The sequence below is a fragment of the Sardina pilchardus genome, chromosome 12, assembly GCF_963854185.1.
Source record: "Sardina pilchardus chromosome 12, fSarPil1.1, whole genome shotgun sequence".
Classification (NCBI taxonomy): Eukaryota; Metazoa; Chordata; class Actinopteri; order Clupeiformes; family Clupeidae; genus Sardina; species Sardina pilchardus.
Window position 1 is genome coordinate 7,258,288 of NC_085005.1, and position 27,500 is coordinate 7,285,787.

A 27,500-nucleotide genomic window follows, 5' to 3' on the forward strand; every position below is an offset into this window, starting at 1 on the left:
GGCTTGGACAGGACAGTGGGGGGGATGCGGGGAGACAGATTGATGAATGACCAGAGAGAGAGGTGGCAGGTGTCGGAGATGGGGGGAGTGTGAGGAGGGTGGGGTGGGGGTGGGTGTGTTTTGGATGGTGTTACCTCACAGGACAGGCCTGAGTAGCCAGGGGGACAGTCGCACTTCTCGATCTGATGGGCGCGAGGGCCCAAGGGGGACGGTCTGCCCTGCTCGGCCACCGAGAGAGAGATCTCCGAGATCCTGGGACCGAGGGAGAGAGAGAGAGAGAGAGAGAGAGAGAGAGAGAGAGAGAAAGAGAGAGAGAGAGAGAGAGAGAGGAAGGGAGAGGGGGAGAGGGAGAAACAAAGAGATTAATGAGAGTAATGATTGACACAGTGAGGAGAGCAGGAATCCTCCAACACTCCCTCACATACTGTACTGGTGTAGCTGAACTAGACTTAACACAATCAAGTCTTCGTCAGATGTTAATAATTAATGAACACACCTCATCTCTAGGCCTTTCCCCTGACATTGCACTTTGCCTACTCCACCTATTTTGGCCTACCATCAAATGCTTGACCTCTTTAGACAGCTGAAACTATATAAAAAAGTGATCAATATAAAAAGAAATATGAATACTTTAGACCATTATTTGCCAAAGTATGCTCATGCATTTTACAAAATACCCTATGGAAACAACCTTTTGGTCACCCAAAATGCATACTGACAATAAAAGGCTTACTGTGTGCTACGAAATGGTGGCATCTGATGGTTATTGATATGGCAATAGTGTCACAAAGAATTGAGCCCTACAAGCACTAATTGTTACAGACATTCGGCATCTTTTTCACCTTTTCCCTGTTTCCTTTTTTCAATCACAAGCAATCGATGTCTCTAATCATGCTTCTGCTAAACACACCTGCATTTCCCCCAAATCGTCATTCAAGAACACAATGTCAGATGATAGAGAAACACGATGTCAGATGATAGAGAAACTTGAAAATCACTTTCAAGCACTCTCTCTCCCCCCATGGTTACCACCGGCGGCTAGCCCTACTAACGACGCTTCCGAGAAGCACGGTCCAGCTGTGGCCTTTCGCGGCCGGCTCACCTGCTATGTCTCATGGCGTTCCCGTGCGAGGCCTTGACGAGGACGTAGTCCACGTAAAACAGCACGTCCATGAAGTCCTCGCGGGTCATCGGCCTGTCGTCCGCATGCTTCCACTCATGCTAAGAGACCAAAAAAAGAAAGAGAACAAAAAAAAAGCCCACAGCACATTACTTGACAGTGGCCAATAAACTCTCACACCACCGCCGCCTTCGCTGCCGGCCGCTGAAGAACTCGGGGGCTACCCGCGTGACCCCAACATTGATTGGGTCGGCCTCGCGGTGGGCAGGCAGGACCTCGAGTCGCCGAGCTTTGATGTGTCTGCACGCTCCGCTGGACAGGAAGTACATGGGTGAGAGCGCAGGAAGTATGCGTGTGTGTGTGTGTGTGTATGGGGGGTTTGTGGCATTTACACTCACCTCTGTCATGTCAATCTCGTGACGGGTCAGCTGGCCAATCTGGAGGCCCGGTAGGTGGCGGAGCATCACCTTGTCCCTGTTGGCCCCGCCCTGGATCAGCACCTGCGGCTCGTAGGAAGTGCTGCCCGTCTCGTCGCGCGCCTCGAAGTAGATGGCGTACTTCAGCTTCCCACCGTACGCTGTGATCTGGGGGAGGACAGAGACGCGCATTTAGACCGCAGGGGCATGGCAGGCAGGCAGGCATCCTTCGTGTTTTCTTTACGTCTAGCATATATAGCTCTACGTCTATATGCTAACAAAACTGACTAATTAAAAAATATCAACATATCAACATGCAACTGTACTGTACTGTTCAAATTTCTCACAGTTTGATATGCAGAATTTAGTGAATGATCATGAGCTCATTTGATTTTACTATTATTATTTCTTTTTATTTGTGTGTGAATGGTCACTGTACTGGTTCTCACTGCACATGGCCTCATCCTTTACAGTAACGTGTGTAAGTGTAAATATATACTACCCGTAATTTCCCGACTATTAGCCGCGGCTTATACATTGATTTTGCTAAATTTCCTCAGCTATGAGGTTAACACATGGAAGCAGTTAATATGGTGTTAATATGGTTTTGTTTCTTTTAACTTGCATAAAACACTATCCTGCGGCTTATACACAATGCAGCTTATATGCAGGAAATTACTGTATATATACATGGCATTAGGGTATGGTTGATGTAGTATTTGGTAGGTGGTACACTGTCTGTGCGATGGTAGCCTAGCCCTAGTGACTAAGGAGATGGGTTAGCATGCAGCAGCCTGACAAGTAATGGGTTCCATTCCCAGCTTCCTCCGTTGTGCCCATGAGCAAGATACTCATGAGCTCAAGATACTCTAGGTGCTCTAGGTGAATGGCCTTTGTAATATAACTGACATGTACAAGTCGATTTAAATAAAAACGTCAGTTAAATGAATACGTAATATAACTGACATGTACAAGTCGATTTAAATAAAAACGTCAGTTAAATGAATACGTAATATAACTGACATGTACAAGTCGAGTTGGATAAAAACGTCTGACAAATGAATACGTATAACTGACATTTTCAAGTCGATTTGGATAAAAACGTCTGATAAATGAATAGGTAATATAACTGACACGTTCAAGTCGATTTGGATAAAAGTGTCTGATATATGAATACGTGTAAAACGTGAAGAAGCGGCAGGTCTTGCCACACTGACCATAGAGCCCTGGAACTGCTTGGGCAGTCTCCAGTAGTAGGGCTCGCTCAGCCTCTGGGTGACCAGGTCAGCGTTGGCCAGGATCTCGGGGTGCTGGAAGGACACGCCATGGGTGGTGTCCTGCTGGTTGGACTTGTCCACGAGCGGCAGCACGGTCTGCTCTGGCATCAGGGTCAGCTTTGGGTCAGAGAAAGAGGTCAGAAAGAGTTCACAGTGTGTGTGTGTGTGTGTGTGTGTGTGTGTTTGTGTGTGTGTGCATGTGCAATTATTGCACCTGTCAAATATGTGTCCTTATGCAATCATTATGTAATGAATCTATTCTGAATTATGGAAAAAAATAAAGCAATAATTTGTGTGTGTGTGTATGAGTATTTGTGTGTGTATGAGTATTTGTGTGTGTGTGTGTGTGTGTGTGTATTTGCGTGGGTGGTGTTGAGAAGAACTCTGAACTCTGTGAGAGATGCACCGATGTACTGACACACCACATAAACAAACAGCCTCCCTCAGTCAAGGCATGCCTGATTGGGCCCTATACAATTTCACACCCATTTCTCCCACCTCCTCTTAAGTGGGCCTTCATGTGGTGTAGTGCAGTGCAGTGCAGTGCGCGGGGAGAAGGAGGACATGCAAATGATAGATAGATGAAGTGCCTTTAAGTGTGAGTAAAAGACTCCTTCACAGAGTGTGGGTGTGTGAATCCCCCCGAGTGTGTGCTGGCGTGTGTAAACATTTATTAAGAAAAAGAGCGCACAAGGGTGTGTGTGTGTGTGTCTGTGTGTGTGTGTGTGTGTGTGTAAGGATTCCAGACGGGCAGAGCGCAAGGCCTCACACCCCTCCACGCAATCTCACGACTCACTGGCGCAGAGAAAATCTCTCCCCATTCCAATAAACGAAGTTAAGAATTTTAAACTCACTTGTCTTTTCCCCCTCTCTCTCTCTCTCTCTCTCTCTCTCTCTCTCTCTCTCTCCCTCTCTCTCTCCCTCCCTTCTGCTTTTTTTCTTGCTCCCTTCTTCCCTTCTCCTGTAAACAAACTTCAAGTGCGCAAGCGAGCACACTTCTCCTTGAATGTGTTTGTCGGTTCCTATTTGGACGAGAGTGTCCTTCAGTTGGGTCCACTCTGCGCTCTGCCTCCTCCTCCTCACAGAAACACGGCTGTTACCGTGACGACCGGGGATGCTCGCCTCGGCAGGAAGCACTTATTAAAAACCATCAATAGGCATGGCCCATCCGCCCAAAAAATAAACAAAGACTAATAATGATAACAAAAAAACAGTGTGGTCTGAGAGCTTCTGCACGCCGTCCCCATTCCCTGACACGGGATATCAACGTGCGCCCTCATTTACCGGGAAAATAAAACAGGAAATAAAAGAGGCCTGCCGCTCAGGAGCCCCTCGCACGCTTTATTAATGTTTACACGGTTGCCGCGGTAACAGGAGCCAGCAGAGATGATGATCCTGATCCCCGGGCCTGAGCGACTTGGCTACAATATACCACTCAGACGAAGCACTCGGGCGCTGGGAGTGTTGCCCTACCCCCCCCATCCCCCCCCCCCCCACACACACACTGTTTATTTTCTGAGAAACTCTTTATTAAGGGAAGTATTAGCAATATTTCCCTCAGCGGAGGTTAGATTGTGTACTGGTTAGAGAGAGCGGCGGGGTGAGGCGTGAGAGCCATCCCTCCATCCCTCCATCCCTCCATCCCTCCTCTCCACATCTCATCTCATCGGGCTGCCATGAGACGAGTGAGGAGGACTGAACTCAGGAGACATCACAGCTGGTTCCATTCGCAGACGCAAAACTGTGTACGCATGAGTGTGTGAGCCTATATGTGTGTGCATTAAGAAAGCAATAATGAGTCTTCACCCCAAAACTGAAACATGATGTCAGTGGGGCAGTCTGTCAACATGTCAACTTGTGAAAGAGAAGGAGAGGAGGTGTTTGAGTTTCCTGTCGTGTCTACAGTATGTGCACCATTGAGTATTTGCTATTTATAACAATATACTGTTTATGAATGTCCCTTTAGAATATGCGTGTGTGTGTGTGTGTGTGTGTGTGTGTGTGTGTGTGTGTGTGTGTGAATGTGAATGTGTGTGTGCGTGCATGTGTGCATCTGTGTCTGTGTGTGTGTGCATGTGGAGGGTGGCAAGAGTATAGAGCATATGGTCTGACACCATATGGCAATGGCACATGTGATATACAAATATGTACATTAGAAAACCTGTGCAGATCTACGGTATGCTCTTCTGTCTAGAAGTGAACTGGTCTTTGAAATCGGGGTGCTGAAATGTGATAGTAGCATATGTTGGCAACTGCATGGGGGATTAATGTTTTCAGTGAGAAGAGTGCGTGTGTAGGTGTATCTGGTGTGAATATGACACATGACCTGCCCAGAAACAGATGAATGATCAGACCTCTGTGTAGGAGGACCATATTGTGTGTGCAAGTGAGAGCATGTGCATCTCACATTGTGTTCTCTGTGTGCAAGCGTGCGTGTGTGTGTGTGAGTGTGTGTGTGTGTAAGTGCACGTGCGTCGTGCGTGCGTGAGATTATGTTTGTGCATGAGAGTGTGAGAATGTGTGCCTATGCATAAACAGTATGTGTTTGTGGAAATGTCATTTTCTGTGTGTATACAGTATGTGTGTGTGTGTGTGTGTATTCTTGTATGCATGTGGAAATGTCATCTGTGTACACTTTCTATGAGTGTGTGTGTGTGTGCGCGCGCGCGTCCGTGTGTGTGTGTGTCTGACTTACCCACATGCGGATAAGCCCTTGTGCCTCAGCGCAGCTGCTGCTCAGGCCGAAGCAGTAGCACTGACTACAGCCCAGTGGGTTACTGACGCTCAGCCCAAAGGTCCCCGCCCGACACTGATCACAGTTCAGCCCCTGCACGTTAGCCTGCGGAGAGAGGAGAGGAGAGGAGTGGAGAGGAGAGGAGAGGGGAGGAGAGGGGAGGAGAAGAGGAGAGGAGAAGGGGGGGGGAGAGATGGGGGAAGGAGAGGGGAGTTGAGGAGAGGAGGAGAGGAGAGAAGAGAGCAGGAGAGGAGAAGAAAGAAGAAGAGAGAAGAGGAGAGGAGAGGAGAGGAGAGGAGAGGAAAGAAAAGGAAAGGATAGGAGAGGAGAGGAGAGGAGAGGAGAGGAAAGGAGAAGAGGAGAGGAGAGTAGAAGAGATTAGAGGAGAGTAGAGGAGAAGAGAAGAGAGGATAAGGAGAAGAGGAGAGGAGAGGGGGATAGTGAAGTGGAGAGAGGGAGAGAGGTGAGAGAGAACAAGGCAGAGGGGGAGGTGGGTACATCAGAGAGAAAGTCAGTCACATAAAACAGGGTGCAAATACAAGTGAACAGTAACAGAGGAAAAACAAGCAAGGGGGGGGGCAGTTCAGAGCAAAGTTGTCTGTCCCCTTTGGGCACCATATACGTAGGTGTAATGATCTGCAGGTAGACTATGACTAGATGGTCATTTCAGTTCTCAGTTTTCCCTCAGAGCAGCAGTGGAGTTCACTAAGAGATGCTGTTGTGCTCTACACAGTGGAGTTCACTAAGAGATGCTGTTGTGTTCTACACAGTGGAGTTCACTAAGAGATGCTGTTGTGCTCTACACAGTGGAGTTCACTAAGAGATGCTGTTGTGCTCTACACAGTGGAGTTCACTAAGAGATGCTGTTGTGTTCTACACAGTGGAGTTCACTAAGAGATGCTGTTGTGCTCTACACAGTGGAGTTCACTAAGAGATGCTGTTGTGTTCTACACAGTGGAGTTCACTATGCTGTTGTGCTCTACACAGTGGAGTTCACTAAGAGATGCTGTTGTGCTCTACACAGTGGAGTTCACTAAGAGATGCTGTTGTGCTCTACACAGTGGAGTTCACTAAGAGATGCTGTTGTGCTCTACACAGTGGAGTTCACTAAGAGATGCTGTTGTGTTCTACACAGCGGAGTTCACTAAGAGATGCTGTTGTGTTCTACACAGCGGAGTTCACTAAGAGATGCTGTTGTGCTCTACACAGCGGAGTTCACTAAGAGATGCTGTTGTGCTCTACACAGTGGAGTTCACTAAGAGATGCTGTTGTGCTCTACACAGTGGAGTTCACTAAGAGATGCTGTTGTGTTCTACACACTGGAGTTCACTAAGAGATGCTGTTGTGTTCTACACAGTGGAGTTCACTAAGGGCGTACTCACACTAGGCAACTCGTACCGTACCCGAGTACACTTGGCCCCTAAAGTCCGGTTCGTTTGACGTGATCACTTTGTTCCGTACCGGGGTACGGTACGCTAGTACGCTTGGAGGAGGTGGACTCTGGTACCGTACGCATGTCACCACCAGACGTCATTAATGACAAAATAAACAATAACGTTCCAATTAACAATCACACATTGCCAGGTTGTTATGGTAATAAAACGCGCATTTGCATAAAGAACACAGCAACTCAATCGTACCCAAGTACGGTTTGATATACTGTAGCAGTCTGAGCGCAGACCAGGGACCAGAGGCAACCGTGCTCTGTGTGTGTGTGTGTGTGTGTGTGTGTGTGTGTGTGTGTGTGTGTGTGTGTGTGTGTGTGTGTGTGTGTGTGTGTGTTTTCGTGTGTGTGTGTGTGTGTGTGTGAGTAAAAAAAAAAGCATTTGACTTTTGGCATCTCTGTTGAAATCAATAATCATAAAAATAAGCACTCAACATTTCTCTGAACACATCTCCTCATCTATACACATCTTTCACAACACCAATGAACAAATCTAGAAGCTTCCATTGTTGTACGCAGTAACTACTGAAGTGCACTTCAACACAGTCACACTGCAAGGACACCCCTTTGCCAGTGTACTGTCAGCAGTCAGCTCGTGAGTGTGTGACCTCTCTGACGGATCGGGAATGTGTGGAATGACAGAGATTTCGGAGGACACCAGAGGACAAAAGAAACACGCTTGCCTTCCGGCAAGTTCCATCCCAACGCCCGCTGCTACACACACAATTCTCAATATCTGACACAAACTGCCGTATCTGGCACAAAAATGTGACAGCAAAGCATTTGTACGTCCTCTGATCCATGCTGATATCTTGTCTGATCCGGTATATTTCCGTTAATTGTCAGCCTGTCACAGGACGGGCATTCTTTTTGAGTTGCTGGAGTGAATTTCGTAGTTTCCGTGGCCTGAATTTTGACGTCAAGATGCTGACAGAAACATTTGCTTCTTGCCTTAATGAGAGTCATCGGCGTCTGTCGCCATGGTGATGCGCGACATCTCTCTGTGTTTCTCACAGTGCTGCTGGGCGGCGAGGGTCTCTTTCGTCTATCATCCCTCCATCGTCACACTCCTCCCTTTCTATCCCTCCATCTCCCAACAGATTGGCACACCAGCACCTGGTTTTCTGGCGCCACACGCCCACCCACCCATATGCAAACACACATGCACGCACGCACACACCCACCCATACGCAAACACACACACACACACACACACACGCACACACACACCCATACGCAAACACACACACTCACCCATACGCAAACACACACACACACCCACACGCACCCATACGCACACACACCCACTCATACGCACACACACACACACACCCTCCCATCCACACAAACACACACATACTCCTTTCTCTTTAGCTCTCTCTCTCTTTCTCTCTCTTACACACACACACACACACATAGAGCCCCTTTTTCTTTAGCTCTCTCTCTCTCTCGTCTCCCTCTCTCTTCCATACACACACACACACACACAGACACACACACCATGCATATTGCATACCTCTCCTGCTGAGCCTCAATGTTTCTCCAGCGATCTCTCACGACTCACTCTGGCGTGACATTTATGAGTAATTGCCGTAAAAGCCCCAAAAATACAGTGCTATCCATGCTCCCAGCTCAGCTACATGTCAATTATCCGGTCACCCCGAGTCCTCCCCGTACATATCGCACAGCCCCACTCCGCAGTAATAACCGCTCTTCAAATGTCCCCGGCGTTCTAAATGACCGGCGTCCCGCAGCTGTCACAACAGGGAACGAATGAAACTTTCCGAAACCACTCTGAGACTCTGCGAGGTCTCCGCTGCAGTGGCTTCTGGGTTATAATGATAGCGGCAGGGCAAAGGACAGGTGGGTGGACAAAGGTGGACAGGGCGGGGGGGGGGGGTGTTGGAGTGGACGTTACCTTGCAGGAGCATTGTCCCGTGCGGTCAGCGCAGGCACACACGCCGTGCTCGGCGTCGCAGGTGTCGGCCGAGGAGCCGGCGGGGTCGCACTCGCAGGCGATGCATTGTGGGAAGTCGCGGTGGCCCGGTTTGCACTCGTTGCACTTGATGCCGGTGAACTGGTCGCGGCACTGGCAGCAGCCCGTGTTGATGTTGCACTGCTGGCTCATAGAGCCCACCACGTTGCACTCGCACGCCTACACACACACACACGGGCACACACAGACATGCACACGTACACGCACACACACACACAGACATGCACACGCACGCACACACACAAGCACACAGACAGACAGACAGACAGACAGACAGACAGACAGACAGACAGACAGACAGACAGACAGACAGACAGACAGACAGACAGACAGACAGACAGACAGACAGACAGACCCACCCACCCACCCACCCACCCACCCACCCACCCACACACACACACACACACACACACACACACACACACACACACACACACACACACACACACACACACACACACACACACACACACACACACACACACACACACACACACACACACACACACACACACACACACACACACACACACACACACACACACACACACACACACACCCACAAACATGATTTAAACAGTCACAGATAGTTGCTTTGAAGACAATTTTCCTTTCATACTACAATTCACATGAACTAATCAACACAATTTGTCTAAACATTATAAACATTACTACACACAAAAAAGAAAAATGACTTGAGGGACAAGAAATGTTGCTATTGATACTGCTCAATAGAGCCCTATACATAAAGGCATTGCCAAGTGATGCCACTGAGGTGTGTGTGCAAGAGGCTGGCCTACGCACCTTACAGCCCGTCTGGATGTCGTGGCCCCAGTGGTTGAGGGCGCACTTGTCGCACCTCTCGCCCACGGTGTTGGGCGGGCAGATACACTGGCCCGTGTTGGCATCACAGTTATTGCCCACATGGGAGCACTCGCATGCTGCAGGAGGGGGTGGGGGGGTTGGGGTGGGGGGGGTTACATTTAGGTCACAATCACAGCACCATGCAATGTGGAGCCCAGCTAACACTAAACAGAAAGAAGAATACACCTGTTTGCTATGTGAATGTTATATGTGGTGTGAGTGTGTGGTACAGTATGTGTGTGTGAGTTCCTGGAAGATCAGACAGTATATGTGAGTGAGAATGTGTGTGTGTGTGTGTGTGTGTGTGTCCCTTATAAAAAAAATACTATAGGATTCCAATCAGATTTTGGATCTTTTTCTACAGTCCTATGGAATCCTATAGGATTTTGGTTCCAAAATGATTTTTTGATAAGGTATGTGTGTGTGTGTGTGTGTGTGTGTGTGTGTGTGTGTGTGTGTGTGTGTCGTGTGTGTGTGTGTGTGCGCAGAGTAGTCTCACGTGTGCAGCCGCCCTCCTGGAAGTTGTAGTGGCCCGGCTTGCAGCGGTCACACTTCTGTCCGGTCACGCCAGGCTGGCAACGGCACTGACCGTTCTCGTCGCAGTCGAAGGACTTGGAGCCGAAGGAGTTGCAGTGGCACGGCACGCAGCCACGGGCAGCGTCGGGATGGGTCTCCGGCTACGGACCGAGAGAGACGAGGGGTCAGGAGTAACCAAGGGTCACTGAGTCGCTCCCAACACTCACCAGAGTCCTGCTTGGAGCATTTCTGTTGGGGAACTTCTCCTATTCCCACAACATCCCAACTAATGACCTTCCTTGGAAGTGATACATATATATATATATATATATATATATGATCCCTCTTGGGGATAGCATATTGTTCAAGGATTTGAAATTGCTGAAGTGCTTTAAGCTCCAGGGGTGGCTTTTCACTAAGCGTGACTTCTGAGTTAGCCAGATATGGCCAGATAAAGGTGCTGACTTGAGGAAAACGTGCTGTTTCAGGTTTCAGATAAGACTAATCTCAATAAGCCCTCTCAATGAAGCATCCCTCAGATGTAAGCATTTCTCATTCTACAGAGGATGCTTTACACTTAGGCCTTAAGAGGCGCTAAAACTCTTCAATGCTGGGCTCCCATATGGGACTTAGCATGTAGCAATCTCAACCGTCCCTGAAGTGAAAAATCAGTTCCCTAACAGACACAAACACCAAAGCAACGCTACGTACAGTATTACGATGACAAGGCACACAGCATCCAGGAGTTGTTTGACAAACCGAGAGGACACAGCAGAGTCAGCTCACTCGGTCTTTGCTAATGAAGTTGCACACTTGTTAGCGTGCGCGCTAGTTTCCTTGATCAGAGGCTATGCGTGCCATCGATTAATCAGGCTAATTGCTCTCCAAAGAAAGGCATTACAGACAAACTGTAGATGAGAGGTCAGCACAGCAAGCATGCAGATTAAACCGCACACACAAACACACATGCACAAACAAACACACACACACTACACACACACAGACGAGTGCAGAGACACACAAACACACATCGTATTTGAGTCTCAGCTCAAACAACCTCTTGCGTGACAAATCGTTTATTCTAATAGCAACAAAACTCACACACCAAAACAAAAACCAGCTTTGAAGCGAAGCAAAAATATCAAAAAGTTTCTAGGAAATTAAGCCATCTCCTCACAAACTGTTTGGCATGGTGAATAACACCAAACCCATGCTTACAGTACTGTACTGTAGCTGTCAGTGTCAGGCAACCAGGCTCTGGAGTGGGAGCCAGTTCTATGTGGGCACGATGACAGAACCAACAGAGAAGTACACGCAAGGCTTATTAGTTTCGGAATCAAATGCAGGCTCTGCGGTGTGATGATAATAAAAGCATTGCTACAGGAATTAAAACATGACTTTTTCAGGTTGTGTACTGTACTACAGTCTGTGTGAATCTTTCGGTTACCAGGCACCAGCTGATCCATGCAGGCTTTGACTTGTTCACTTCATTTCCACAAACAATCCAGAATGTGGGAACATTTTCGGTCCTACGCACTACATTTCAAATAATCCATTAGCAATATAACAATATTCACACATTGTACCTGTCTTTTTTAAATGCAGAACAGAAAAATGATAAAATGTAAGGACCTTTTAAATCTTTTCCTTCTGGCAGCATGAAAGCAATGGAGCTCTTTAGTAGAAGAATAGAGATAATCACCCATACTTCGTCACTTTCCCTTCTTTAATTTGTGTATGACATACTGTATGGTATAGCTGGTAACCTATAGCTGCTAACCCCTTTAGTTCATATCAAAAGACTTAACCTCTTGCTTTAAAGTAGAGGTAAGTGTATGCATGGCCATGAAGCTACTGTACACCCCCAAGACACATCTCAAACTTTGAAATGACTAAAAAACTAAAACATGGGGCCAATCTGAACAAGGACAGTCTGACGCAAACCTTCTGATCACTACCCCCTCCACACATTCCATCACCTCTTTGAGTTGGAGGTTCAGATAGAAGTTTCTGGGGTCTGTTGTGAGTGGTCATTGGCTGAAAGGCAGCCAATCAGCGCAAAGCTCAGTTAATTATTCATGGGGGTGCCAGATAAGCATGAAGGGTGCTAAATATCTGCTAAAATGGGCCATGTCATTCCCCAGTCTAATTATACGGTTGCAAATGGGCGTGTAAAATATCTCAGCATGTGTTTTGACAGACTAATGTTAATGTATATTTTCTATGTTAACATGAGAGAACGCGGTAGAATACTCCGTTCATTCACTCTGTGTCATCTTTAAGAATCACATCACTAGCATGTCAGCATGGTTGTCAGGGTTGCCTGATGATGTACTGTACTTCACCAATAGCATGTCAAATAATAGAGGAGCAAGGTGAATTCCTGATCTCCCGGAATGAAGGAATCTTTCAAGATCATTTTACAATTGGCTTCAAATATAGTTAAGAGTTAAAAGACAATGACTGGATGACAATTCTACTGATCAGTGCAAATCCTCTGAAACCGAGCACAGTGTAACCAACACACACCCAAAATAGCCACACAAACATCCCTGTACCTCTTTGGCACAATTCTGCGTAACTGAAACCATGCCCTTTTCTTGTCCATGATAAAAGAAGCAAAAGCACACCAAACCAAACAACGAAAGGGTCTGAGGCAGCATTAGATAAATCACACCGGGTTAATTTTCAACAGACAGACACACAACTACAAACCTACACACACATAATATCCACGCGATGCATCAAAACTACAGTCTACTATAGGTGGTGCTACATGTCATCAGAGAAACACTAACCAAACCAAACCACACCACAGCACACCACAACACACCATACCATACCACACCACACCACACCACACCACACCACACCACAGCACAGCACACCACAACACACCATACCACACCACACCACACCACACCACACAACAAAACACCACACCACACCAAACCACACCACACCACACCACACCACAAAACAGCACACTACGAAACACCACACCACGGCACACACTAAAGCCTCATCGTATCTCTCCACATCCACTAAACCACACCACACCACACCACACCACGGCAAACGCTGACGGCCCGTGCCGTGTGGCTTTTACCGACGCCGGGCGGTACGCTCCCCTGGGACAGCCTCCGCGGCGCGCGCTCGCGCCCCAGCGCTCCACCGTTTGGATGGGCACCTGCAGCACGGGCCGCTGGGTCTCGCGCCTCTTGTCGGCGGGCGGAGCGCCGGCGGGCCGCGGCAGGTCGCAGTGGTGGCCCACGAAGCCCGGCCGGCAGATGCAGCGGCCCTCGGCGTCACAGCGCTGCGTGATGGAGCCCCGCCGACTGCAGCCGCACCCGCGGCACTCACGCCGCTCCCCGTCCCACCAGAAGTTGGGCTTCACGCCACACACACGCACACACGCACACACACACACACACGTCCGTCAGACGACTTGGACAAATGTACAGACACACTTACGTACACACTTGGACAAACATACAGACACACCTGGACAAACATACAGACACGCTTACGTACACACTTGGACAAACATACAGACACACTTGGACAAACAAACAGACCCAATTACATACACACTTGGACAAACATGCAGACACACTTACAGTATGTACATTGTACACACTTGGACAAACATACACACACATTTACATACACACTTGGACAAACATACAGACGCACTTACATAGACACCTGTACTTGGATATGTCCGTACCTGTAATTTCACTTAAACATCCACAAATATGTGTACAGAAACAATACTATTTTTTTTTTCATTTTTACACTCATCCATATGGATCCATAAATATACAAGAATAATATATGATGTATAACAATACATTCTCTAATTTTTTCACGGTGGTAGAGTTTATGTGATGTGATGTGTGTGTATCCCACTTCTGTATCCTGTTTTGAGCTGCGCTATGATCTGTGCAATTAAACACGCTTTAAGAGAGCAGATTATGGAGATCAGCTGTTCATGTGTTGTGGAGTGTGTGAATTTTAATGTGATGGTTGTTAGTGTATTTAATCTAATGTGAAACTGTCCTTTATAGGGCCATAAAACATCTACGACTAGCTCATGCAATGTTGTTATAGGAGACATTGTAATAACTTTATGATTAAAGTGCGGCCATAAAACAATGCTGTGTTTTTATGCCACTGTGTCAACTGTGGTGACTGCTACAACTGCTCACTCAATTTCCACTCAATTTTCCCGGTGTAATGTTGCTATTACTACGAATACACACCAACATAGCTTCATAAAATTGCTGGCACAATTACTTCAACATCTGCCATGTCTGCTTGCTACTGTACAACTTGCTGCTTCTAAAAATACAATAGGCTATAGGCTACTTCTAGCATAGTCACTAATGCTAGTACTAGGACTAGTTCTAGTACACTAGCATTAGCACTAGTAGTACTAGTAGCATCATTTCTGTGCTACCTTGGCTACTGCTACTGCAACATAGCCAGTGTTGACCCCCTCCCAGTGTGCACTAATGAGCTGATTCAATTAGAGGCTTGACTCACCATGCATTCATCACACTTCCGTCCAACCACATGCTGCTTGCACTGGCACTGGCCTGTCTCCTTATCACACGCCTCCGACCGCGAGGCATTAGGGTGGCACTGACAAGCTGCCCGCAGGGAGGGACAGGGATAGACAGATCAATTAGGAGAGAGAGAGAGAGAGAAGGGGGGCAGGAGAAGAGCACAGGATCAGAGGAGAAGAGGAAGAGCAGACAGATAGAGAAAGTGAGAGGGAGAGAAATGGGAGGAACAATGAGTTAAGTGAGTGGTGAATTATTTATTTTTTCAATTTGTATGTTATTAGGCCTAGTGTTCAGAATCTCATATAGGCCTATTTCAACTTTTCATATCCTATGACAAACGATATCCTTATGCTCTTATTTATTCAAGTATATAAAACAAACATATACAAATGTAAAACAAACATACAAACATACAAATGGACAAACAAAAACAATACCATAGTAACAAACCTATAAATAAAACAGGGATTAATCATCATCAGTAAAGTAAAGAAATACAGTCATGCCATTTATCTGTGACATAGTTGCACCGTGAGTGGTGAATTCATAAAAAAATCATAAAAAAAAAAAAAAAAAAACCTCACTCGTAGTTCTATGCCTCGCAGTCAATGGGAAAACTGACAAGCAAATAGCCTCGGTGGGCAGAGCCGCAACAACAGCTTGCCGCCGACAACTTCCTGATGGCGTAGTCAAACACTTTCATTACTCCTTTTAAAGAAGCCGAGCGCAGCCCTGGCGAGAGCACAGATGGTGACGGGCAGGGGTAGAGTTGGAGGCAACGTTGGCACTCGCATGCTCTAGCATTGCTGTAAGCCCAGCTGTTCTCGGAGCCGTGCATTCTGCCCAACGTGATACCCGCTTCCCACGATTCTGAAACCTGCCATCGGATGCAATTTAGACGAAGTTAACCCAGACACAAAGGTTGTTCATTTTGCACGATGACAACGCAGAAGGCTCTGTGTGTTATTAACAGCAGCACATTTAGTATGCCGACGGCGACGCATGAGGTCAGGTTATTAGAGAGTGCTGGAACTGCTTATTACATTTCCCCATTCGCCACAGAGGCCCTGAGCAACCTCTGCACCGTGCCATTTGCAACTCAGCCGCCCACCCCCCCTCACACACACACACACACACACACACACACACACACACACACACACACACACACACACACACACAGACACATATACACACACACACAGACACACACACACACATCACCAGCAAAGCCCACTTCTACCCCTCTTTTTATGAACGAGACGTTTCTTTGCCGCGGCCAAATGTTGATTATTCCATTTCTCTACTGATTGAGAGAGGGAGAGAGAGAACGTGTGTGTGTGTGAGAGAGAGAGAGAGAGAGAGAGAGAGAGAGAGAGAGAGAGAGAGAGAGAGAGAGCAAGCCAGCCCTCGAAGCGCAGCTTTTTAATCACTGCTGAGCACTCCATTAGACTGCTGCAGACGTGCGGACCGCTCTTTTCGCCTGACGCCGCGCTCGCCCGCGCCGCTAGGAGGAGGAGGAGGAGGAGGAGGAGGAGGAGGAGAGGAGGAGGGCAGGGCGTGGACACAAGAGAGTGGCCACGGTCAGCCAGGGGCCTATTTGGGATGGAGCCATTTAGCGGGCCATGGAAGAGAACTGATTGGATGGAGCCCCTTGTGACCCTGCCGGCCAAGCCACAGTACAAGCACCACAAAGCACCACAAACACATGGTCAGTGTTTGGTCAGAGCAGAGCGCAGAGGGCTTTATTATGGTCAGGGTCCATTTAAAACAATTGGCCACCGATGCAGCCGTGTAAGTCCATCAGTGTCTATAACACTGCAGATGTTATTGAGTGGACAAAGCAGATCTGTAATAATCTTTGGATGAACTGGGGATTGAAACGGCATGTGCAAATAAAAAAAGTAACAAGCTCACAACCATGTAGTTGGCTTCAAGGCTAGACACAAAGGATTATTATTATTATAAGTAAAAATAGCTACTTCAAAAACGTCAGTTAATACATGCCAGCCAGAGTAAACTATATTTATTTATGATGATGTAAAGACAAATATAAATGGTATCTGATAAATTAAATCAACTATGGCTGAAGAGCGGATTCATTTAGCTGAATAAATTAGCTTAATATCAATCTTAAGCAGGAAGGCTGCTATTAAAACAGTGTTATAGGAAGAGCTGAACTGATTGGTAATGTGATTTACAACTTTGATTTACTTATTTTGTGTGATGGACACTTTCTTTAAAATGTCATAATACATGGAGGCGCTCAATGGGATGGTAAAGACAGCCCAATGTACAATCTGACCAAATCAAATACATCTACAGTATAGAATCTAGTATCTATAGTATAGTACATCTGTACTTCAATGGTCAAATGATTTTTTTTCAAATGAAGACTTATACAGGAACAGATATGTAGAAGATATTATGGACATTAATACTTCATTGCTACCATTCAAACAACATAACTTCAATGTTAAGATAGGCTGATCAACCAAAACAGTTAACATTAACATCATAGGCTACTCATTCCGTTTTTGTGGGCATTAATGTATGTAAACCTTAATAATAGAGTACCCTGCATGTTTGTCATAAATGTTTCATAACACCTTTGAGAATTCCCTTGTAGCTCACTGCTGAAGGGCGAGAGAAGCTGTGGTTCTTTTAACCCCTGAAGACCTGCTGTGATTGACAGCCGCTCAGCTGGGGCGGGTTTAGGTTTAGAACAGAAGACGGTAAGAAGGTTAAAGCAGAGGTCTGCACACACCTACTGCAGTCTAATCTTATCGCACACCCACACAACCACATCCATCTGTCTGTTACCGCCATGGAACACACGCACACACACACACCTACACACACACACACACACAGACACACACACACACAGACACCTACACACACATCTACACACACACACACACACACACACACACATATGCGCGCGCACACACACACACACTCACACACACTCACACAACTACACATATGCACACACACACACACACACACACAGTAATAGCTGAATTCACAAAACTTTGGAAAACAAACAAACCATAAATTCTCACTTTCACATTTTCTTTACTTCCCACCACACACACATATACACACACACACACACACACACACACACACACACACACAAACACACCCACACACCACTCCTTCACTTACGCTGGCAGTTCTTGAGGTCGATGGCGTCTCCGTAGAAGCCGTCGGCGCAGGTCTCGCAGGTTGCGCCCCCGTAGCCCTGGCGGCACCTCAGACAGGCTCCGCTCACGGGGTCACAGCTGCGGGGTGCCGAGGGGTCCAGGTTCTCGTTGCACTCGCACGGCCGGCACGACCCCCCCGGCACGCTGGGCTGACCGAAGTAGCCATTAGCACAGCTGAGGGCGGGAAGGAGGCACGGGACAGGGTTAGGGTGAGTCAAGACCACTTAAGGTCTGATTACGGTCAAGCTAAATGGACTGGGTCAAGCTTACTGTATTCTGTGTAGCTACTGTAGCTACCACACACTACATGCTGTACGCCAAGGAGGATATGTTTTCATCGGGGTTTGTTTGTTTGTTTCTCTGTCTGTTTGTTTGTTTGTTTGTCTGTTTGTTTGTTTGTCTGTTTGTTTGTTCAGAAGATAACTCAAACAGTTATGCATGGATTTCGATGACATACATTTTTGGGAGTGATACGTATCGCTGTCTGGATCCAGGAAGCGGTTATGTTTTCGCTTGGCGGAGGTTTGCGCTCTCTGAGTGCTTTTCTAGTTTATTTATGTGATGCGATCTAGGAAAGTCCATCACATGGTCCACTCAAAAATCCTTGATTTATGCTATGTTTCAACCATCTCTGGGGCCTGTACTACGAAGCGGGGTTACTGGCTTAGCTGGGTAACTTCGAGAGTAAGTTGATCACGTGTGGCGTAACTTCCCGGTTAACCCGTACTACGAAAGGTGGATAGGTTTTAACCGAGGTATGCTGCCATGGCAATTTACGCTGCATCTCAAACCTGCTCCGAGCAGGTTATGATCTTGGTTAACCCGAGGTTTGCGGTTAACCACACCCCACAATGTCGACGTAGGCTACTTGGAAGATACATTATTGGAGCGCAAATTGTAAGCGCCTCTCTTCACAAGGCGAGGGTTTTTAAAGACCGCCAGAATCTTTCTCCATATAATATTCTCTATGAAAGATAGCCTATACATTCTCAGCCGAGGGAATTCGTTGCATTTGTCAGCTGATCGAGGCAAAGTGGAGGCTATAAGCATTGGCAATATAACATTTTCATAATTAAGACATATTAATGCAAGCTATAACTAGGCCTATAAACCTTCTGAACGTTTTTGAGTTTCATTTTCACCTGCTGCCAGCGGCACTGCCGTTGCATCTAAAATGTTCACAGGATAGGCATACACTAAATCAGTCAATGGGGCTAAACATTCAATTATCCTATTAATATTTATTCATATACATGGCATGAATTGTGTTGCATCTGTAGGACTCTTATGAACTCAAAATGTATTTATTTCAACACATTTCAGACATTCCGCAAGCTATTAATCCTGCATAACACATAGGCTATTTAAGGAACATGAAATAAAACTTTACTTTCATATATCCGATCTGCAATAGCCTACGTTGCCAACAGCCTTGTCTTGCTTTGTTTGCTGCCGACGGAGGCTATTTAATGTATAGTAAAGTGGGTTTTAATTCCTCGCACTTTTTATAATCATTGCGCATTGCTTATCCGTAAAATAACGTGATCGCGTCATCATTAAAAGTGATGATTTGCGCTGCAACCCGCCCATTTTATGTGAACGCGCACCAACTCCGATGAGGTTAACCCCAGTTCAACAAATCAACTTCTTACTCAGCGTCGTAGTACCGATTAACACCAATGAAGATAACCAGGTTTTGTCAACCCCGGTTTAGCAAAGTAACCCTGGGTTACATCTGGGTAGGTTGAGCTCCCTTCGTAGTACAGGCCCCTGGTGAAATTCCACCAATTGAACATTATGATACCATCCTGGCAACATTCTGCACACTGTCCCCAAGCAAACTCCTGGATATCATCCTCCCAAAATCGTGGATGTTGCGAGGATGGAATCATTTAAATCAGGGGTGTCTAAACATGAGGCCCGGGGGCCAGATCAGGCCTGCCAGCAGGTTTCATACGGCCCCTAGATGTTTAGGTAGGAAGGGAACATTAGATAAAAATGATATTCACATCCAGTTGTCTTCAACAATGTGTGATAAGCAATATCTCTATGATATGATAAATTGATTACCTTGCACCTACAAACCATCCTCAGGGAGGAGGAGACCGAAAAAACTGACATGGAAGAAAGGGTATCTCAAGAGAGAAAGAGTCGTATACAGTATGAGAGCAGTACAGTACATGATTTGTGCTTGTTTGCTCATAAGTGGGAATAGTAAAGGAGTATATCATCAAAAAACACCCATGCAGGAAAATGATAATGACCATGACAATGACGGCCCCCGTGAGGTCTCTTTCCAACAAATCTGGCCCACTGCCTAATGCGTTTGACACCCCTGATTTAAATGCAGTCTTAACTTAGTGTAAGTAAAACAGCTCATTTTCACAGCTGATTTTAAAATGACTCCAAGTCACATCTAAATGTTTACAGAGAAAAAAAATCCAATTTAGAACACGTATCACTGCTTTAAGCAAACTATGCTTATGGTGTCATTTCACAGATTCCTTTGACATACAGTTAGTTATGTTATAGGAATAGTCTATGCCTGCCCCATACTTGCCCACTTACATCATTGTATTACAGAAATATCATTGTAACTATGAATCGGATATGTACTATCAGGTGGTTAAACTGTTTGCAGAGGGCTTTTAAAATGTGTGTAAACAACATATGGATAGCACAGAGTTTGTTTTCCTTTCCGACACACTGTTACAGTGCCCCCCTACAGTAGCTCTGTGCCCTCTGACGACTAAAATGCAAACCAGCCATGTGCCAATGTGTTTATGCAACAGCACAGCCGCCAGGGAAACAATCCCTTGTTTTATACATGAATACTGCCTTTACACATTTAAAATACAGGGACAGAATGAGCAATGAGAGAGAGAGAAAGGGAGAGGGAGAGAGGAGAGCGAGAGAGAGAGAGAGAGAGAGAGAGAGAGAGAGAGAGAGAGAGAGAGAGATAGAGGGAAAGAGAGGAGAGAACAGATACAGACACTACAGTTTCAGTATCAACTCCTATCAAAACAAAGAGAAGCAATCTGGAAGCAAGACTAAGCATATGAAGACACACAGACGATATCTCTCTTTTCTCTCTCTCTCTGCCTCTCCCTCTCTCCCTCTCTCCCTCCCTCGCTCCGCTCCTCCCCTCCCTGTGTGCTCCTAACTCCCAAACTCTTATCTCCGCTGTCCTGCTCCACGGCAATATATCTCCCCCGAAACGAAACGAAACGTGTGCGCCGGCTGATAAAGATATACATTTCCATCGACTTGCGCGCTTGTAAAAAACGGCTCCTAGCAGCCTTATCTCCCTTTCGTCCCCTCTCTATCTGCATGATAGTGAAATGGGGTGGGGGGGGGTTGGGGGGGTGTGGAGGGTGGTGTGGTTTGGGTGGGTGGGGAGGAAGAAAGTAATCATTCCACATCACGGCGAGCAGATTCCCCCGGTTGCTGGTGACTTTATTAATTGGATGGGTTATTGCTTCTGACTGTCGAAGGCGACGCAGGGCGAGTCGGCGGCGTGGAACAGCATGCAAGGACGTGCCTGTAATTTTCGTTTTCGAGGCCATCGAGCAAGCAGGGGGCTGGGAGTCGAGGGGGGGCAGAACGCGCGCGTGTGTGTGTGTGTGTGTGTGTGTGTGTGTGGGGGGGGGGGGGGTGGCTTGGTGAGTGCAAGACGCAGATAATGCAGATATCATGGACAACACAAGTCACTCCTAAATAGGATGTCAGTGTCCCTTAGCGTCCCGCAGGGTATGGACGACTACAAAAAAAGAACGATAGAGAGGCGGAGAAGAAGAAAAGAAAAAAAACAGAGGCTGATTGCGCATGGGGGCCTTGGCAGGGGGGGTGGGGGGGCAGCGCGGGTAGCGGGCCCCTCCGAAGGGAAATACCCAGAATGCTTTCGGCCGCTGGCATGCTTCAGTCGTCCTCATCTGCGTCTCTCAGAAATAACGATTCCGGTTACCTGCCGCCCCCTCACTCTTAATCTTCCTGCCGGAGAGACGCGCTGAGCAGGAGCAGACCTATCAAGGGACAACGATTGGGTGTGGAGGGTACAAAGACCAGAGAATGCGCCGCGCCAGGCAAAACGGGATGGCGGATTGAGCTTGACTTGACACGGAGAGAGAGCGTACACAAGAAACCTGACAGCTATTTGACTTGAAAGGCCATATGCTGTTCGAGAAACGTGACGCTTTTTGCCTGAGCGGCACCAGCCCAACCAGTCCAACTCGCCTCGGAGAACTTCAAAGTAGTCAACGATCACATTCCCAAAAAAATCCTTCATCAGTTGCTCTGAAAATACTCCAGCTATTTCCAGTAGGGCTGCCTTTAAGATATAATGTAACGAACCAGCTGTGGGCTGCAGACAACAGCGTATCATCCACATACAATTGGCCTGTTCCCATCCGAGAACATCACCAAAACCTTTTTTAGCGTTTTCTAAACGCACTTCTGCTCTGTATTGCCATACACACACACACACACACACACACACACACACACACACACCCACACACACACACACACACACACACACACACACACACACACACAGCTCCTTAACACACCCAGCCTCTCTTCCTAAGCAGAGGGCCCCTGAGCCCCTGTCCTGCTCCACTTCCCCAAATGGAGTCTGAGGAGGACGACTATTCTTGCCCCTGGTGCCGCCTGCCTGCCTGCCTGCCTGCCTGCGCTGCGCTGGTATTTATGCCCTCATTAACTCTCTCGGGCTCCTCTTGTGTTCCCAGACGCGGGCCGGGCCGGGCCTGGGGGCGAGAAAGGGAGAAAGGTCTCCAGTAAACACTGATGGCCGGGGCCAGGTGTTGAGGTCCCGGCCAGTCCAGCCTCCGGAGACTATAAATACCCTCGTCGGGCCGGTGTCGTCAAGCACATCCTCCGTCCTTTCCTCTCCGGCGTTAAAACAGGAAACGTTTCAAGAGGCGCCTTGGCCCGGGCCTGTCGAGGGCCCCGCGCCAGCATACGAGCATGTGTTGACGGGTGACTGGCAGCCAAGCAAAACATGGGCTCTCTCTATCCCGTAGCCCTGCAGTGACAGCTGATGCAGCTATCTGAGAGCAGTGGAAGGTTGTTTATTTATTTATTTATTTTTTGTCCTTTCATTTTCAGTGAAGGCTGCTATGTCAAGTATGCTTTCTTCAAAATGAATAGACAGATAAATAAATAGGCAAAATGAAGGCAAACAAGCCCTTTTTGACAGAGGTCTCGATGTTCTTCAGCGGTGAACACATTTTGCAGTGAAGCATCGCAGAGGTCAATGTCTCTTCACTCCTCCGTCGGTCGATAGCCCAGGTTGTTACGAACTTGTGTCACGCTCACGACTCCTCTCCAACTCCCACACATCACAGGTTGCCGCGGCGAAGTGCAGCGTGGGAGTATCCTCCCTCTACCTGTTTTCGGCTTGTTTTTCCATGAAGAACGGTGGGGTACGAAGCTACTGCGGAGACTGCTTTTGTAACGCCATATGCCCCGACAGATTCAGGGAACAGCATTCTGCTGTTTTGCAAGATGATTATTCATCTTGTGGTGAGCAAGAGATGTTTCAAGATCTCAGAGGCACAACAATTTGCCAAGTTATATTTCTAAAACTTGTTCCAATCACTGCTTTTGGTCCATACACTACGTTCAACAATACAAACAGTTCACCCTCATATATATCGATGTATTGTACTTGAGTGTCGACATTTACAAAGTGAGCTAGCATAAAATATGTCCTTAAAGAATACGACAATGAGAAACACTACATTAAACTAAACTATATGTGTGACAGTGATCAGTTGTGTTTCTATTTTTGCAGTTCCCCCTTTTGTACATTGACCTGCTAAGGGCCTGTGCACTGGGCGACTGCCAGGCTTTTCTGGCCCCCTGCCAGCCCGTTGTGGGTTTATTACTGATCAGCAAGCCGAGGCAGTGCCAGCCTGCACCCCCCACCCCCCACCCCCCACACCGACACAACTCCAGGGTCTGTGTGTGTGTTTGTGTGTGTATGTGTGTCTGTATGACTGAGTGCAATATGTGAGTGTGAGTGCAATGTTAAAGTTTGTATCCCCGCATGTGTGTGTGTGTGTGTGTGTGTCTGTGTGTGTGTGGGTGTGTGTGTGTGTGTGTGTGTCTGTGTGTGTGTGTGTGTGTGTGTGTGTGTGTGTGTGTGTGTGTGTGTGTGTGTGTGCGTGTGTGGGTTTGTGTGTGTGCGTGTGTGTATCACTGACGTCCTTAACGGTCTCTTTCATGGGGGTCTCTGGAGAGGTGGTGATGGATGGGTCCCATTTTGTCCCCAAAATGGGCTGCCATCCTGGTCTCATCCGTAGAGCCTTGCACTCGTTCTCTCTCTGTCTCTGTCTGCTTCTCTCTTTCTTTCTCTCCTTTACTCCCTCTTTCTCTTCTCTTCTCAGTGTTTCTGTCCGTGACTCTCTCTCTCTTTCCCCTCCCTACCCCTCTACCCCTCTCTATCTCAATCTCTCTTCCCCTTTCTCCACTTCTTTCTCTCTGTCTCTCTTCCCTTCTTTTTCTCTTGCTCTGTCTTTCTATCTCCATTAACTCCTTTCTTCTCTCTCTTCTCCTCCCTCACTCTGTCTTTCTCTCATTCTATGTCTCCCTTCTCCTCCCCTCCTCTCTCCCTCCCTCTCCTCTCTCTCTCTCCCCCTTTATCCTCTCTCTTTCCCCTCCTCTCTTTCTCTCATTCTCTCTCCCCTCTCCCCCTCTGTCTTTCTCTCTTTCCCCAAAGTCTATTTTTCTCTCTCTCTTCTCCTCCCTCACTCTCATTCTATTTCTCCCTCCTTTCTCTCTCTCCCTCCCTCCCTCTCCTCTGTCCCTGTAGTGTCTGTAGACCCGGTGCAGGAGGTGCATGCGTGCGTGCCCAACCCTTGTGTCACCATGGGGAGGGCACCAATGCCCGCAGCAGCCCATCTCCATCTGTCTGCGGGGGCGAGGGTCACAGCCGGGGGTCTGCGTGCCCCCCAACCACCCCCCACCCCACCCCCAACTGGCTCCTATTTATTTTGGTGGCCAGCTCCAGCCTCACCCTCTGCCAGCTTAAACAGGGGACTGGCACTGATGTCTCTCCCTTTTCTCTCTCTCTCTCTCTCTCTCTCTCTCTCTCTCTCTCTCTCTCTCTCTCTCTCTACTCTCTTTTCATTCTCTCTCTCTCTTCCTCTCTGTCCACCACCTACCACTCTGCCCCCCTCCTGCCTACCATATTAACTAAAGCTTGCTCCTCATTTTCAAGCAGTACAGTGGACAATAATAAAAAACTAAACAAAAAAAATAGAAGAGAACACAAAGAAACTAATTTGTCTTTGACACTAATGAAGTTCAGGGGACCTTGATTGCAAAAACTGTGGCACCACTGCGAGGCGAGGCGATCAATCTTTCTGGGTAACATCCTCTGAGACAGACTTTTGTTTTTCTTTGCTTACAAATTGGAGAGGCGTGGAATGAGAATATCTCATTGTGTTTGTGTGTGTGTGTGTGTGTGTGTGTGTGTGTGTGTGTGTTTGTGTGTGTCTTGCGGGCATTGGAGAGTGCTGCACACAGGCCCTCAGTTAAAAGTTCAGAGTCTTTCATCATCAGACTCCTTCAGTAACGAATCCCTGCCATATGGCCACAGCGCCGAATCCGATTGCCCTGCGGTGGCCCTGTGGTGGTCAACCGCGCCGCCTCTCGCCCGTGACACGCATGAAGAGCGGCCGGCCACTGCCGGCCTCTTATCGGAGACGCTCCGGACGCCGCTCGAGAGTTTCCCCCGCCGATCGATGATGCCCTGCCAATAACGCCGCGCGCCGCTCGATGCGAGAGGGATCCGCTTATAATTACGTTCAATTAAACCTAATTTGGGGTTAATCTTCGGAGAATCGACCGGCGGCCTCCCTCTTAATCTCCGCCGATCCGTTCCATTTATCTCTCTAAAGAGCACGCGCGGCAGACAAGACGCAGCGCGGCGAGTGGGGCTCACAGTCAGGCACAGTGCAGACCACCCATCGCACAAGACACACATCCTGGCAGTGTGGTCCTAGCACACAAACACGTATGCACAGACGCGCACGCACGCACGCACGCACGCACGCACGCACACACGCACGCACACACGCACGCAGCACTGTACTGTGCTGCACAAATAATGACAATATGAACACGGGGGAGAAACAGCAGAGTCTATATAGAGAATCAGCCGGGAGAGGTCAGCCTGAGTGATGACGCATCACCCCCCACAATCATCCGCACAACACCTCCGCTGACAAGCCTTTGTGTCCCAACAAAGCGCTCGCCAAGTGCTGTCCAAGGAAGAGCCACTTTGCGCAAACTTCGCTTCGATATGCGCTCGACGTGTGTTTCTTGTTCTTGCTTCTAACGCGTCACCTATTCTTTGTGTACTTTTCAAATTTACAGAAGAACATTTCAAGGGGGTTGGACCATTCACAGCATGAATAAGCTTAATCGATGAAAAGAGTCTGCATCGACCTCTAGAACATTAGCCAACAAACAATGCTGCAGACAGACAGACAGACAGACAGAGATACTGTGAAGTGGAAGGGGCCAGTAAGAGGAGTGCACTAAGATATCTCTCACTGTATGCCACCACATCTCATTGGCATTTGTCTAGGCAGACAGACAAACAGTCACAGATAGATAAACAGATAGGTAGATAGACAGGCAGACGGACAGACAGACAGACAGTCACAGATAGATAAACAGATAGATAGACAGACCGATAGATAGATAGATAGACAGATAGATAGACAGATATATAGATAGATAGACAGATACATAGACAGGTACAGATAGACATCACAACATGTCATTGAAATGTGTGTCGGCAGACAGACAGACAAACAGACAGACACAAATAGATAGAAAGACAGACAGACAGACAGACAGACAGACAGACAGACAGACAGACAGGCAGGCAGATAGACAGCTAGATAGATATATGGACACAGACACACACACATATTTATATCCACGCTAATTCTCTGGCAAAAGCAACTCCAGAGGCCTCACTGACGCTCTGGTCAACTCACCTGTCGCATCGAGGTCCAGCGAATCCCGGCGGGCACTGGTCACACACCAACTCCCCGTCCCGGCCCAGCTGGCACGTGGGGCTGAAGCTGAGGCGTTTTTGGGTGACGGCGGCAGCGGGCCAGAGACAAAGACAAGTAAAATAAACAAACAGAATCGCAAAAACGGGCGAGAAACGCACAAGTCCCGTCATTCTCGTGTCCCTCGCACTCTCTGCGTCATCTCTGAACTGACAGACGAGGTGTCGGCCGGGCCAGGGGAGAGAGAGAGAGAGAGAGAGAGAGAGAGAGAGAGAGAGGGAGAGAGAGAGGGGGCAG

The 27,500-nt window shown here is 47.7% G+C and overlaps 1 protein-coding gene across 1 annotated transcript in view; it reads right to left on the reverse strand.

Moving 5' to 3' along the window:
* lama2 (laminin, alpha 2) overlaps positions 1–27,500 on the reverse strand; it is a 163,835-nt gene that overhangs the window by 65,256 nt on the left and 71,079 nt on the right. Inside the window, exons 18-29 of the mRNA XM_062550527.1 lie at positions 27,186–27,272; positions 18,113–18,324; positions 14,916–15,022; positions 13,477–13,758; positions 10,351–10,528; positions 9,792–9,928; positions 8,910–9,146; positions 5,509–5,652; positions 2,754–2,930; positions 1,519–1,704; positions 1,103–1,221; positions 135–252 (exon numbers count right to left, since the gene is read on the reverse strand). Coding sequence (XP_062406511.1) covers positions 135–252; positions 1,103–1,221; positions 1,519–1,704; positions 2,754–2,930; positions 5,509–5,652; positions 8,910–9,146; positions 9,792–9,928; positions 10,351–10,528; positions 13,477–13,758; positions 14,916–15,022; positions 18,113–18,324; positions 27,186–27,272 — 1,984 coding nt within the window. The remainder of the gene's footprint in view (positions 1–134; positions 253–1,102; positions 1,222–1,518; positions 1,705–2,753; positions 2,931–5,508; positions 5,653–8,909; positions 9,147–9,791; positions 9,929–10,350; positions 10,529–13,476; positions 13,759–14,915; positions 15,023–18,112; positions 18,325–27,185; positions 27,273–27,500) is intronic.